This window comes from Hyla sarda, chromosome 2 (genome assembly GCF_029499605.1).
Source record: "Hyla sarda isolate aHylSar1 chromosome 2, aHylSar1.hap1, whole genome shotgun sequence".
Classification (NCBI taxonomy): Eukaryota; Metazoa; Chordata; class Amphibia; order Anura; family Hylidae; genus Hyla; species Hyla sarda.
In genome coordinates, this window is record NC_079190.1 from 61,828,212 (window position 1) to 61,843,181 (window position 14,970).

The following is a 14,970-nucleotide window of genomic DNA, read 5'->3' on the forward strand; positions in this document are numbered from 1 at the left end:
CATATATAGTTATCTGCCCCCCACAGCGCTTCTATATACATATGCAGCCGCTAGCGCTATGAATGAATAGTAGATCGGTCAGGATCATCAGCCGAGCGGCTGCTGGATGCTCTTCTGACATATATACTTGTCATATATAGCGCTGCACAAATGCGCTATATGTGACAAGTATATATGTCAGGAGTGCATCCAGCAGCCGCTCGGCCGATGATCCTGACCGATATACTATTCATTCATAGAGCGGCAGTTGCATATGTATATAGAAGCGCTGTGGGGGCAGAGAACGCTATATGTCTGCCCCCCCCCAGCACATCTATTTACATATACAGCTGCCAGTGCTATGAATGAATAGTATATCAGGATCATCTGGCCGGACGGCTGCTAAATACGTTCTGATAGGTATGGTTGTCACATATAGCGCTGCAATAGAAAATTAGGACAAATGCGCTGGCGGAGTCACAGTATGCGCTGGTGTGGGGTATAGATATATACTTATAAACGCGCTGGCGGGGGTCATATTTTTATTAATGCGGTGGCGGGGTCATAATTTTATTAATGCGCTGGCGGGGGCTAGATGTATAGCGCTCTATGCCCCCCACACACACACACACAACCCTTTTAATATACATATGTCCCCTCACATTGTCCATTTTAAAAGCCCCGCGGGGATCCCTGAATGGCTCCTCAGTACCGACCATTCAGAGATCCCCGCGGGGAATTTAAAAATGAAAGTAAAAAATACATTGTGATCGCAGGGTTGCGGAACATGCCGCTCGCTCCCCTGCTTAATAACTTCTGATCACATCGGGTGTCAGAAGTGAGACCCAGTGCGATCAATCCTTCAGCCCCTGTACTACAACCCCCATCATGGAACAGAGTCTGTTCCTTGATGGGGGTAGTAGTACAAACACTAATGTAGCCTCCCCAGCCACCGACAGACTCCTGCAGTGGGGAATTACTACTCCCAGCATGGAAACAAGTCAGTTCCATGATGGGAGTAGTAGTAGTCCCTCAGCACTGTTATAATAACGGGTGTATTTACTAATGTATGTCGGCCATAGACTTCAATGTTAAAAACAACGTACGTTAATTTACCCGTTTCTTGTGAGGTGCGAAAAATGTATGCATGTCACGTTATTTCTCCTGTCACAACTGACGTACGTTAGTCATGACGGGCTATAATGTGTGACAAAGGGTAAACGAAAAAACCCATTGACTTGAACGGGGTTGTTTAACGTGTGTTAATAATTATGTTTCAAACGTACGTATATTAACGGGAGAACCTCATAGTGTGAAAGCAGCCTAAGGAATAATATTTCCTGCTACAATTAAAGGGGTATTCCGGAGGGGAATTATTTTTTTTTTTTAAATCAACACGTGCCATAAAAATTTTGATTTTTAAATTACTTCCATATAAAAATCTTAACCCTTCCAGTAATTATCAGCTGCTGTATGCTCCAGAGAAAGTTGGGGGGGGGGGGGGTCCCATCAGACCCACCCACCTGTGATCAGACTCTTATCACCTATCTTGTGGATAAATGCTAAGTATAGTTCCCCTGTGTACCTCTTTACAGTGCCTATACACTGTAGATAGCTATTGGCCAAACACTTGTCAGCTATTCCTCCCAGTTCCCCCAATACACATATTTTTAACTCAGCTGCATGTTCCTTTTTTCCCTACTGGGAACAGGGGAATAACCTGCTGACAGACTTCTAGCAGTGGCTTATCTGCCACTAGAACAAAAGCTAGGCACAGTCGTGTGATCCTTCCAAAAGCTGTAAGTTTGGAAGACATTTACCTAATGTGAATGGGCACCTTTGGCAGATTTCAGGTTTATGATGCAATGTTGTTTCCATGTTAGTTTTACTGCGCTGTGTGACGTCTCTGTAAAACATTTTTGTAGTACAGCTAAGGACATTGGAAACCAGATAATCCAGTATTGATACAATCTCCCTGTCGCAAATCAATATGTGACCAGTATAAATACTATAAAACCTGCTCTACAGAATGAGTGTACATGACATAATGATTAGAGATCTGTTTAACTAATACCCATATATTTTTCCAGATTCACAAGCATACTGGTTGTTCTCAGATATAGGGGTTTATTAACTAAAAAAACAATAGTAGTAAAACAAATAAATTATCCATAAATACAATCAAGCTAAAGCATACAATGTTACATTTTGCACAATAAAATGACACAATAAAATTTCATGAAGATAAAAGTACATTATTGAGAAGGCTAATACAACCAGTGTGTCAGCAGCAGATTAATCCTTTGAAAGTTGAATCTTTTCGGCAATAACGCACCAGTTGGAATGGTCAAAAAAAGTCTTCACAACACGAAGCTCGGGAATGCATTGTTCTATTAGGTCACCGAGCTCACCCTGCTTAAATATGTGATAGTAACGTAGACAGCTATTATTTACACCTTGCAGGAGCTGATGGACCGGTGATGAAACCATCTCATGATCATTGTTACTGCTAATAAAAGGATTGTCTCTTTGGTTCTTAGTCTTATGTTCAACAGAATTCTTAGTAAAAGTTACTTTTTGATCAATCGATTCTCTGTATTTAGAACCCAGATCTGGCAGAGGAACCACCCTGAGATCTTCTATTATTCCCTTGCCAAGTTCTACATTTGGAGACTTCCATAAAGTCTGATTGGGGATTGGTGATCTCAACAGTTCCCCAACTGTGTTGCTATTGTTCTCATGATTCTGCACATTATGTGGAACAAAATCTACAAAGGTTTTAAAGAAATGCAAAGCCTTGGGAGAATTTGTATTTCTACCTCTCTTAATGTCAATGTAAAGATTATACAATCTATGGAATATGCTTCCATTATATTGTTCATTGGCCACAGAGTCAGGAGTCTCATTCAGCCCCGAATCTAAGGATTGTGCTAAGAACTTGGATGACTGTAGTTTATTCTGATATGGTGAAGGCTGGTTATCTAGAATTGAAAAACTTTTAGTCCTTTGCTTTGTGAATGTGTGGACCTTGTTGAAGTGCTGATTCAAGGGGATGGTTTTGAGGTCTGTTTGCCAAGAGAGAGAGAGATTTTGTGTATTTGGCTGCATGTTCCAAGGTATTAGTAAATCTTGCTTCTCAAACTTTCTTCTTTTTTGTTCCATTGCCCAAACATATATCATCATTTGTCCACCGACTTTTAAAATCCGAGTCATCTCCTTAATAGCCAGAGCACGACGTTCCTTGGTCGAGAAATGGTGGATCACTGTGGAGGACCAAAAAAATAGAAGGTTATTCATTGCACAGTAAGGCCTAGTCCACGCTGCAAAAATTCAGCCATTGGAATTCTGCTAGTTTAATGTCTGCTGGCAGTAGGTGCCCTTGAATACTTAGGCGGTAGGACCATTAATGCATTACCATCTCCATAGACGGCCATGCAGTGCCGTTGGAATTCCACTCAGACTGAACATATTTATTCTTTGAGTGGATGAACTTTCCACCAGCAGAATTCCTCTGCTACGATTCTGTAGTCTGAACAGAGCAGCAGAATCCCATTGCTGGCTAAATGTCCGTAGTGTGGATAAGGCCTAAAAGTTCTAAAATTTTTCAAAGGTTTTTGGTTAAATTCATTGTCTATTTGAAGAGCTTAGGACTTCTATCAGTGAATGTGAACATTGTAAGAATGTTGCAAGGACCATATCCAAGTAAACTGGTGCACAGTTTTAAAGGATTATTTAAAAAAATTAATAGATTATAAATTATCTTGAAAGTATGGGGGACCTAAGGGAAGTTAATTGTCTTTACACTAAACACTTCCTTATGTGCACTTGTAATACAAAAAGTAGATTGCAAGTAAAACTATTACACATCACCTTAAAAAAGTGTTAAATGGTGTAAAAAAAAAAAATTTTATTGGCATCAACCCAAAAGTGATTAGGGCCAGCAGTACATTTCTAGCTGTATTAGCTACCTTGCTCCTGGGATTTGTTCATCCCTGAAATACAGTTATACAATATCAAAATTACTCCATGCATTTTAAATACAGCACTCAATACAAGCACTCAATAGGTTTTTGTTATCTACTAACAGTAATGAATTTGCATCCAGAGTCAAGATGGTGAATAACAAATAGCATTTTCTAGAACTTACCAGCTATGGACAGGACAGCATCAAAACAGCCATCTCGGTATGGAAGCCGAAGTCCATCACACACCATGGCCTCATAACCTTGATTTCTTGCAGCTTCTACCAAGGGCAGGCAATAATCACATCCCACTTTATATGTCTGACTGTTAATATGCAGATATTTGCCATTTCCACAACCTGAAATTATATTAAATGAAATCATGAAAGATTACACCATACTGGGGAGCAATATCAAACCATTAGTATTATTGGCTCAGTGGCAAAATAACCTGCTATATTGTCTGTGGCCTGACAATAGTCACTAGATGACCAAGTTTGGACCTGTGAAATGGAGCCCACTGCAGTCTGCCACAATATACATCTGTATCCTTTTTTGATGGAATGCTGACGGGTACTATTGACATACTGCATATATGTAGAGTGAATTTAGTCTTTAGAATAAAAAAGAGCAAGTTTCAGTATCTCGCTAAAATCTAGGCTATACATTTCCTTAAAGTTCTTTTAGACATAGTTAAAATGTGTGCTTATTTTGATATGGAAATTTGATAAAAATGCTTCTTCCCACTGATATCAATGGGAAATACCACACCCCATTGAAAGATCCATGTGGTTTACATATATGTTGCTGATTTTTTAGCTTGGCGGAAAAAAAGCTCCTGGATTTCCACATGGATTCTCCCATTAAAATCAATAATAAAAATCCACACAACAGATTCTGTATGGATTTTTCATAGGTTTCCACCTCTTAAAATTACCAAGTCAACAAGTAATTTAACCTCTTCCCGAACCATGACGCACATTTACATCATGGGGCGGGAAAGGAAGTATGGTGCGGGAAGGGAACTGGGCTCGTGCTATACCCTTCAGTTGTTGTCTGCCATGTGCTGCTGCTGGTAATGACCAACATCGGAAATCAATCACGCAGCTGTCCAATGTTTAACTGTTTAGATGCCATGATCAATAGCGGTCAAGGTTTTTAGATGTGTCAGTGGTGATCCAGAACTCTATGGACTATTGAACTATGACATTCCTGATCCCTCACAGTGAACGGTATAAACACACAAAAAAAAAAAAAAATCCCAACTCCAAAATGTCAGAATAACATGTCACATAACATCCCAGAAAAATATTTATGAGTGATCAAAAAGTCAATACTGGGAAAAAGGGATATTGATAAAAAAAATCTTTCATCAAAATATGAAAAGTAATACTGGTAAAACGGGTCTTAGAAGGTGAAAACAAAGAAAACGTAAGCCAACAATAAAAATTTGGGAAAATTCTGGTGGTCTGGAAGAGGTTAAATGCTGTATGTCTTGGATAGCTGAGGGTCTGCTTTTCTCCAGCGGTAGCAGTATTCTAGTCCATGGTGCCTGTTTCGTTTTGCAGATGGTACCTTTGGCCTTAAAAGGGGTTATCCAGGAAAAAACATTTTTATATATCAACTGGCTCCAGAAAATTAAACAGATTTGTTAATTACTTCTATTAAAAAAATCTTAATCCTTTCAGTACTTATGAGCTGCTGAAGTTGAGTTGTTCTTTTCTGTCTAAGTGCTCTCTGATGACACCTGTCTCGGGAACTGTCCAGAGTAGAAGCAAATCCCCATAGCAAACCTCTTCTACCCTGTGCAGTTCCCGAGACAAGCAGAAATGTCAGTAGAGAGCACTGTTGCCAGACAGAAAAGGACAACTCAACTTCAGCAGCTGATAATTATTGGAAAGATTAAGATTTTTTAATAGAAGTAATTAACAAATCTGTTTAACTTTTTGGAGTCTGTTGATATTTAAAAAAATGTTTTTTTTTTACTGGACAACTCCTTTAACCCCTTAAGGACCCATGACGTACCAGTACGTCATGAGTCCGCTCCCGTTCTCTAACAAAGATAGCGGGTTGGGCCCTGTCTCTAACAACGGCCGGGACCCGTGGCTAATAGCGCGCAGCACTGATCGCGGTGCCGCACGCTATTAACCCTTTAGATGCGGCATTCAAAGTTGAACGCCGCATCTAAAGTGAAAGTAAAACAATGCCGGTTAGCTCAGGGAGCTGTTCAGGATCGCCGCAGCGAAATCGCGGCATCCCGAACAGCTTACATGACAGCCCTTCTGGCTGTCCGATCGCCAAATGACTGCTCAGTGCTTGAGATCCAGGCATGAGCAGTCAAGCGGCAGAATCATTGATCAGTGGTTTCCTATGAGAAACCACTGATCAATGTAAAAGATCAGTGTGTGCAGTGTTATAGCCCCCTATGGGAGCTATAACACTGAGAAAAAAAAAAGTGAAAAAAAATCATTTAACACCTCCCCTAATAAAAGTTTGAATCACCCCCCTTTTCCCATAAAAAAAAAAAAAAAAACTGTGTAAAATAAAAATAAACATATATGGTATCGCCGCATGCGGAAATGTCCGAATTATAAAATTATATCATTAATTAAACCGCACGGTCAATGGCGTACGCGCAGAAAAATTCAAAAAGTACGAAATAGTGCATTTTTGGTCACTTTTTATATCATGAAAAAATGAATAAAAAGTGACCAATAAGTCCTATCAATGCAAAAATGGTACTGCTAAAAACTTCAGATCATGACGCAAAAAAATTGTTTTCCTGCATGTAGTTATGATTTTTTTTTCCAGAAGTTCGACAAAATCAAACCTATATAAGTAGGGTATCATTTTAATCATATGGACTTACAGAATAAAGATAAGGTGTCATGTATACCGAAAAATGTACTGCGTAGAAACAGAAGCCCCCAAAAGTTACAAAATGGTGTTTTTTTTCCCTATTTTGTCTCACAATGATTTTTTTTCCATTTCGCCGTACATTTTTGGGTAAAATGACTGACATCATTACAAAGTAGAATTGGTGGCGCAAAAAATAAGCCATCATATGGATTTTTAGGTGCAAAATTGAAAGAGTAAACTTTTCTAAAGATAAGGAGGAAAAAACTAAAATGCAAAAACAGAAAAACCCCGGGTCCTTAAAGGGATATTCCAGGCCAAAACTTTTTTTTATATATCAACTGGCTCCGGAAAGTTAAACAGATTTGTAAATGACTTCTATTAAAAAATCTTAATCCTTCCAATAGTTATTAGCTTGTGAAGTTGAGTTGTTGTTTTCTAACTGCTCTTTGATGACTCCCTTCCCGGGAGCTGTGCAGTTCCTATGGGGATATTCTCCCAATATGCACAGCTCCCAGGACGTGACATCATCATTGAGCAGTTAGACAGAAAACTTCAGAAGCTAATAACTATTGGAAGGATTAAGATTTTTTAATAGAAGTCATTTACAAATCTGTTTAACTTTCCGGAGCCAGTTGATATATATATATATATATATATATATATATATATATATACATATATATATATATATATAAGGTTTTGCCCGGAATACCCCTTTAAGGGGTTAAATAAAACTGAGCTGCAATACCAGACACAACCCATTGACTACAGTAGTGCTGTTTCTAAAAGAAAGTAGCTATGGTTTTTCTAATCTCATTCAACCTCTTTAGGCTATAAAAGGGGAAAAAATACAGACAAGCTGAAGTACTAAAAAATGAAATCTACCCATGGCGGCAGTCATCTTCCGGGATAGTTTAAAAATCTATTTATCTTAATAAAGTAATTATGCAAACTGGTTCCACAAACTCCAAGAGACTTATCTAATGCAATCTGCTTGTATTACCAGAATAATTGCAAGCCTCTAATTTTCTTCTGTTTCTTTAGCGGGAGGAAAATTAAAAGGCCATGTATTTAAATGAGCCATTACAGGTAATTGTTAGTCACAATTGTTTTCTCCTGAATTGGGAATAAATTACTGTTACCAGGCACCACAGAGTTTAGTGGAAAACATTTTCTGATAAATTCCCAGAGTAAAGAAAAAAAACTTAGTGACTGAAGCGACTATACTTTCACAAATAATTTCTATGGTCTGCTGTAGCCATCGGACATGGTGAGCGAGGAAACAAACAGGGTTAGGGTTACTGAATTGATATATTGTATTAGGCTGGACTATGAAAATTATATTATGAATTCATTCAGCAACCATTGAATATTTCCAAAACTAAAACCTCATGCATGGATGCACTGCAACTCTGTGCTATGTTCTGGTAACCCTGTATTAGAGATATTCTCCCATTAGAAGCGCTGCATTATAATATGTGGTCTTATGTCATATACTGAGTAAAAGGCAGGAAAAAATGAAATACGGTGCACCCTCATGTGTTCACCAAAAAAAAAAAAAAAAAAGAGACCTGCACAACCGAGTAGGTCCCAGAAAATGGTATTGTAGGCGTTTGGAGACTTATAGGGGGAATTTATCATTGTTTTTACCCTCTTCTGTGGTGTTGATTTGTTGCAGTCTTTCATTGCGGCTCGCTTTTTCTAAAGTCGTGTAGCTACGCCAGTCTGGTTAACTTTGCAGTGGTCATGATTTTTCCATGTGCGACTTTTAACACAATTTGTCGCAAACCTGCACCAGACCTGGCTTACAAACTAGCTGTGGACAGCATTTGTAAAAAGTTGCACATTTTGGCTCAACAGATTGAAAAGTTGCAGAAAAAAAAAATTACTAAGGAGAAACCATACAAATTGGTGTCCTGGAGAGTCATTTGAAAAAAACAAAAATAAACAAATGTGCATAAGGCTAGGATTCCATTTGATTTTTTATCTGGCAGTTTTTGGAAAACTGCCACTGCAGTTTTTGAGCCAAAGTCAGAAGTGGATCCATAAGGAATAGGACATATAAAGGAAGGAGTTATACTTCTCCCTTATGGATCCACTTCTGACCAAGTGGAATCCTAGCCTTAGCACCATACTTGTCACATGCCATGCGACCATTTAAATTTTGCACACGTACCACCACACAAATTAAAAGTGTAGAAAAATCATTCACCTACAACGCCCTTGATAAATTCCCCCCCAATTTAGACGGGTAGTAACTTAGAAGATGCTTCATGCTGGAGAATCCACACATATACAAAACCTGTCAATAATACAGTGCTTGACTTTTGCAAATCTTATGTGACATGGCGTGGTTTCTTTTCAGAAAGACCTATGTGAGACTCCATATGGAATCAGTGACGTACTATAGCTCAGAACAAGTACAACATGATAGTGTGTACAAGCCCTTAAGGGGGGGGGGTCTCCAGTTTCAGATATTGATAGTTTACCGCAAAGATAAGCCATCCGTATCTGATCACAGGGGTTCTGACACCCGGCACCCACGCTGATCAGCTTTCCAAGAGAGCTGGGTACTCCGGTACTGAACAACTTATCTCCTATCCACATGATAAGGGATAAGTGTCTGATCGCGGGGGGGTCCGACTGCTGGCATCCCACAGTCTCCTGCCCAACAGCCTGGCTCTCCCCATGCACTGAGCGGGCACCACCCACTCCATACATCTCTATGGGAGAGTTGGGGATACACAAGAGTTGTATCTCCAGCTCTCCCATAGAGCTGCATGGAGGGGGAGCATGCTCCATATGGTGGTCAACACAGCTTCGTGCACAGAGCAGTGCCCGCTCCGTGCATAGGGAGACCCAAGGATCCCACGATTAGACACTTATCCCTATCTTGTGGATTGGGGATAAGTTGTTCAGTACCGAAGCACCCCTTTAAAGCTGTATTGGAAGTGCAGAAATAGCTCTGTCTAAGGAAAAGGGATTAAGCTTAACAGTAAAGTTAAAGCCCCTGTGAATGTGACATTAAATGTACAGAAAGCAAGTAAAACTGGATCTATTCAGGGCTTCTTTTCTTTTCAAAAACAGCACCACAACTTTACTCATTGCCTATTAATGGAACTGAGCCGGAATAGCACACACAAACGGAGGACAAGAGAAGTGCTGTTTCTGGTAGGATGCAGCTCTGTTTTTCTAATCCTGGATAACCTCCCTTAAAGGGAATCTGTCAGCTGCAATTCACATTGCAAACTGCTGACACTGTAAGAAAGCTGTTGGGGAAAGGAGATGCAGTACCTTTTGTACATCTGTCTTTGCTTCCATAATGTAGAAAAATGATTTTATTCTTCAGTGCCAAGCATCATATCCTGTGTGAATAAGTCTTATTTACTTGGATTGCACTGTGGTTTGTTTGTGTGGACATAGAGCTAGCCTATTAGAATCTAAAGCTGGCCATCCATATGTCAACCAAGCCCCACTGATGGGGCTAAATGACCATCTATTGTGCATAGTGGGCCTCACAATTCTCCCCCCAACCAATGATTTTGGAGGATGAAAGTATCAAGCAATGTTTGACTTCAACTGTTCAGTCCTTTTGTTTTTGGGGAAATAAAATACACTAGAAGTGTCTGGCAGCAGTGTACACCCCCTCTTGCCATTCCAAACACATGCAAATAGTACATGTGAGCTAAGGGTCTATTCACACAGCAGAATTTCCACTTCTGGAATTCCACCTCAAATTAAAGTCCATAAACTACTTTGGGATTCCCCACTCCCATTCACACTTCTGAATTTCCGCTTGCGGAAACAAATTGGAAGATCGCGGTTTGGCTGACAGCTATCCTACGTGTATGACTACCTTAACAGTTACTCCCAGATACCTGACCGATCAAAGACCTTTGTACCTGGGTCATTACAATTCTAAATGATTGTATAAATTATGCATATGTCCTAGATCCCTGCAAATACATGTATCCTAAATTACCTTGTTGTCATAATATTGCATATGAATGATACAATTACAAAAACAGAATTACATGGTGTACATATAAATCCACATTCTGAAGATAGCAATACAAGAAATCAGAAATAACAATTGGAACTGTGCCCTTACGGATTGTAACACAATACAGAGTAATGAGGAGGACAAATCCCCCCCTTTAAAGTGCCTCTCCACGCTATACAATTTTTTTTTAAAGGTCTCCCAATGATAAGCTTACTATATGATGTCCCATAACTGAAACTCCCTGCTAGTAACTCTGAACTGTGCTGGAACCGCTATATCATCTGTACACTGTGTTATAAAACAGCTAGGTGTTAAATTTGCCTATAGCACCACTGCAGGGGAAATTAAGCATTACACGGTTCCCACTAAAGTCAATGGACTGTCTGTGTAATAAAGGGTCCTTTAAGACCATCCCTCAACTATAATTGATGTGGATCTTGAACTGGGGACCCTCTTCTATTAAGCTAGAACTTCCTAATAGGACATATAAAAATAATATTTTAGGGTGTGTTCTCATTTTCAGGCTTTGTGATGCTGTTTTTAAAGAAATTGTATCATAATTGAAGGACATGTAGGACATAAAGGACCAACAGACATTTTCTAATTTTTAAACCCATTCTTGACTTCGGCTTCTATAATCTGAATGCCCACACCTTTACAGTAAACAACTATTTTAAATCTACAGACGTTCCATCATTAGGTAAGAATCCTTTAATCATTGCACTTACCTATATCAGCAACCAGACTTCCGGGCTCCTGAGCGAGCAGGAACTCTTGAACTTTTGGCCAGGCTTTGTAGCGTTTGTCATTGAAGTATGGTGCAATCTTCTCATACACGTTGTGTACATGTTGTCTTTCCAAACGGCTTGCCTCCTTTTCCATTGCTTGTCTCACTATGTCATTGAACATTTGAAGTGCCTTTAAGCAAAATAGAATATTTGAAGCTAAGCCAAATGTCATAGCCATCTTCTATGACTGTATACACAGCAACTATTAGATTTACCAATGAGATTCTAGAGCCCACAGATATCATCTTGTCAAACAGCAATATCCATACATTACATTCTAAAATCATTATCAAAGCACAAAAGACAAAGAAGTCACCATAATTCATATTCATTACACTTTCCCCAATCCTCTGGGCAGAGTTCAGCATCAGATTATTGACGTGTCTAAATCCGTCTTATTTATTCCTATTGTAGGGATTCAGTATATTTTACAGTAAACAGGGTGAAATCGCTCACAGTCTTTACTCTAAGACTGTGAAGAGAATTCAGGCAGAAAAAAAAAAAAAACACCTTTGCGTATTGTCTTCCTTTTTCAATTGTAGAAAAAGGCTGTCTGGTGTAGTAGTAGTATCAGGCACAAGTAAAAATACAGATGTGAAAGGCGCCAAAAAAAGGTCCAAGTTCACATAGATGGTCGTCTATGCGAATGTCATATAGATAACAGAGCTTTTATGGATTACTTGGTGGATGTAACATGTAATGGGATGTGCAACATATAAGGAAAAGAAATTTGTTAAATAAAAAATAATAAAATGACAAAAGGGAGATCTTTCTCCATGATGACCCCGTGGTATATATATTTTTTTCCATCGTTACCTCAGAACGAGGCCTGGTTTCACCATGACGAGAGCGAGATTAAGATAATCTGACATGGATGGTTTTGAAAATGCCAGCCTATTCATTCACACAAAAAGAGCGACAAATAGCATTCCGGGCCAGGAGTGACATCACGCGCTAGAGTACAGGAGGATTCTTGCATATAAATATATGGTCACTTGATATTGGGGGATGACCAATCAGTAAAGCTTGTGGAGCGGACATACGGCCATTCCAAAGTCTTCTTTATATTATAGAAGAAACCCATCGGGCGGTAAATATGAATTCAAGGATTTTCCCGAGTGATGGGATTTTGACCAATCAGGGGATTTCATTCTGTAGTCTATGATTGGCTAAAGTGCGTTCGCCAGCAGCCAATCAGAGATGTGCATACTTCATAATGGAAGTAAATGAAGGGGAGATTCAGAGGCTGTTGACGTATATGCCCACTATATACATGATAGGTGGGCGTACGATGGAGAGTGAGCCAGATTGGTGCCTACTCCGGACTGTGAAATGCTGGCAAGTTCCGAATTGACATAAATAGTTTTGAAGGGAACGGTGTATTACATGGCTGATGACGTATTGCCATAAGGTATCCATGATAGGTTAAAATATGATGGAAGATCAGAATGGCGCTTGGGGGTCAGAAATACCGGGAAGGTTTTAAACTATTTTCATTACATTCATTTAACCCTTGCGGGACCGGAGTTTTCAGCTTAAAAATCCAGTAGTTTTCTCTCCTACATAACTGTGTGTGTAACGGCGATGGCACATTGATGGGATCTGTTCTATAGGTGTCACTGTGAAGCTGGAGAAGTCACAGTTATGTAGGATGGAGGCATGTCGCGACACGCTGTGTAATTGGTACCCAGTAATGACATTAAATCTGTGTTTGTTTAGTCTTGCATTCAGGGACTGGGTGGTATGTCCTACATATTGGATGCCGCAGGATCATTCCAGGAGATATCGGATGCCAATATGTAGGACGTACCACCCAGTCCCTGAACTAGTAGCGCCACCGCAAAGGTTTTTTTCCTGCCTGAATTCTCTTCATGAACTGCCGACCCCTTCTGAGGACATCGGCCCTGCACCTGCAGGCTGCAGCTCCTGTTCGCACATCTGTACCCCAACACAGAGAGATTATATGCCTGAACCCAAGGTTCATCTAAGGTGAGCACATTACCAACCCAGGGCCATTGGGAACCCGATTTACCACACAGAATTACACAAGACGCTGCCCTCCATTTTCCCCCCCTATTTTCTCCATTTACTCTAAGACTGTGAGCGCTGGGAGTGCTGAAGAGACCTTAGTCTTGTATTCAAGCATGTCCGGTGCCTCCATAGCAATGAATGGCATGTTTGCTGTCTGTAGCATGGAGATTGCAGAGGGGTCCCAGCGGTCGGACCTCCTGTGATTAGAAACTTATCCCTTACCCTGTGGATAGGGGATAAGTTGTTTTTGACTAGCCCACTTCTTTGAGCTGTGACAGGAATAAACCATACTACATTGCCGTTATGTGTCAGGAGGAGGTATGCTGTGGCAGGCCCATTGACTACAATATATAATGTAATCGCCTAGTGACTAATCTGTTTTAGAAATAATATGTATACTTTTTTTTTTTTTTTTTTGTAGGGACTCCAGAGTCCTGCAAAGAAGAAGAAAAAAGTGCAATGGTCCCTAAGGTTATAATATTAATTGGCTTCAGGATGAACATTGTATGTTACAACCATTGTATGTTGAGACCATAACTTTATGGAAAACTAGTGATTGGTTCCAAAATGTCAATGCAAAATAAGAAAAAAATAAGATTATACAAAAATTACAAGATAGTACAGATAAAGCAAGTCCTTACACATAAAAGTCAAATAGTTGCTAGAAGCTATAAATCACTTTTTACACCGTGGGCAGAAGCTTTGTCAGGGTCCTGTACAAGTATGCACGGTGTACCTGAAATACAACATGGAGCCGCTCTCACCTGGTGTCCAAAGAAGCACCTAGCACAGGAAAAGAGAAGTACATTACCAAATGATACTGTAGGAAGGTGCTACTAAACAACCAGTCAGTACATACACTTCAATAATACAGGTCATTTACCAGTACCTCTTGATTGGTCAGCTCTTCCAACCATTCAAGCGGGCCGCGGATCCAGACAGTTTCTGACACTGTATTTTGTGTATGGTTTACAATGGTCCAGGAAAGAGCATTTTATGTTTAAAATATTGTAACCTGAGGCCAATGTAAGTTGAGGGACCACTGTATACTTTCCTTCAAGTAGACTATATTTGGAACATGAAAGTTAATAGGTTTGCTACGGATTACTTTTTTTGTGCAGTATCCTGTCATATGTAGGACAGTTTATTGATGTGAACATAGCCTAACTCAAACTTGAGAAAAGTTTACTTTCCTTTAATGTGATCTGTTATTATTGGGCAGAATAATATGTGGCTGTACATAAAGTCATTTGGGATATTCCTGAATCAAGAGAGCCTGAAACCGCTCACAAAATTCATCATGAGGATGCTTCACAATAATGATAATAATTAAAGTTTATCGTCATGC

The 14,970-nt window shown here is 39.7% G+C and overlaps 1 protein-coding gene across 2 annotated transcripts in view; it reads right to left on the reverse strand.

Moving 5' to 3' along the window:
* Positions 1-2,114: 2,114 nt before the first annotated feature.
* Positions 2,115-14,970, reverse strand: part of LOC130358537 (probable tRNA methyltransferase 9B) — a 35,381-nt gene continuing 22,525 nt past the window's right edge. The window contains exons 3-6 of one of the 2 annotated variants that reach the window (XM_056561907.1): positions 14,264-14,405; positions 11,532-11,721; positions 4,127-4,300; positions 2,115-3,242 (exon numbers count right to left, since the gene is read on the reverse strand). In XM_056561907.1, the coding sequence (XP_056417882.1) occupies positions 2,275-3,242; positions 4,127-4,300; positions 11,532-11,712 (1,323 nt within the window). In that variant the 5' untranslated portion in view covers positions 11,713-11,721; positions 14,264-14,405 and the 3' untranslated portion in view covers positions 2,115-2,274. Of the gene's footprint in view, positions 3,243-4,126; positions 4,301-11,531; positions 11,722-14,263; positions 14,465-14,970 lie in introns of those variants that run through there. The other variant, XM_056561908.1, reaches the window with a different exon arrangement.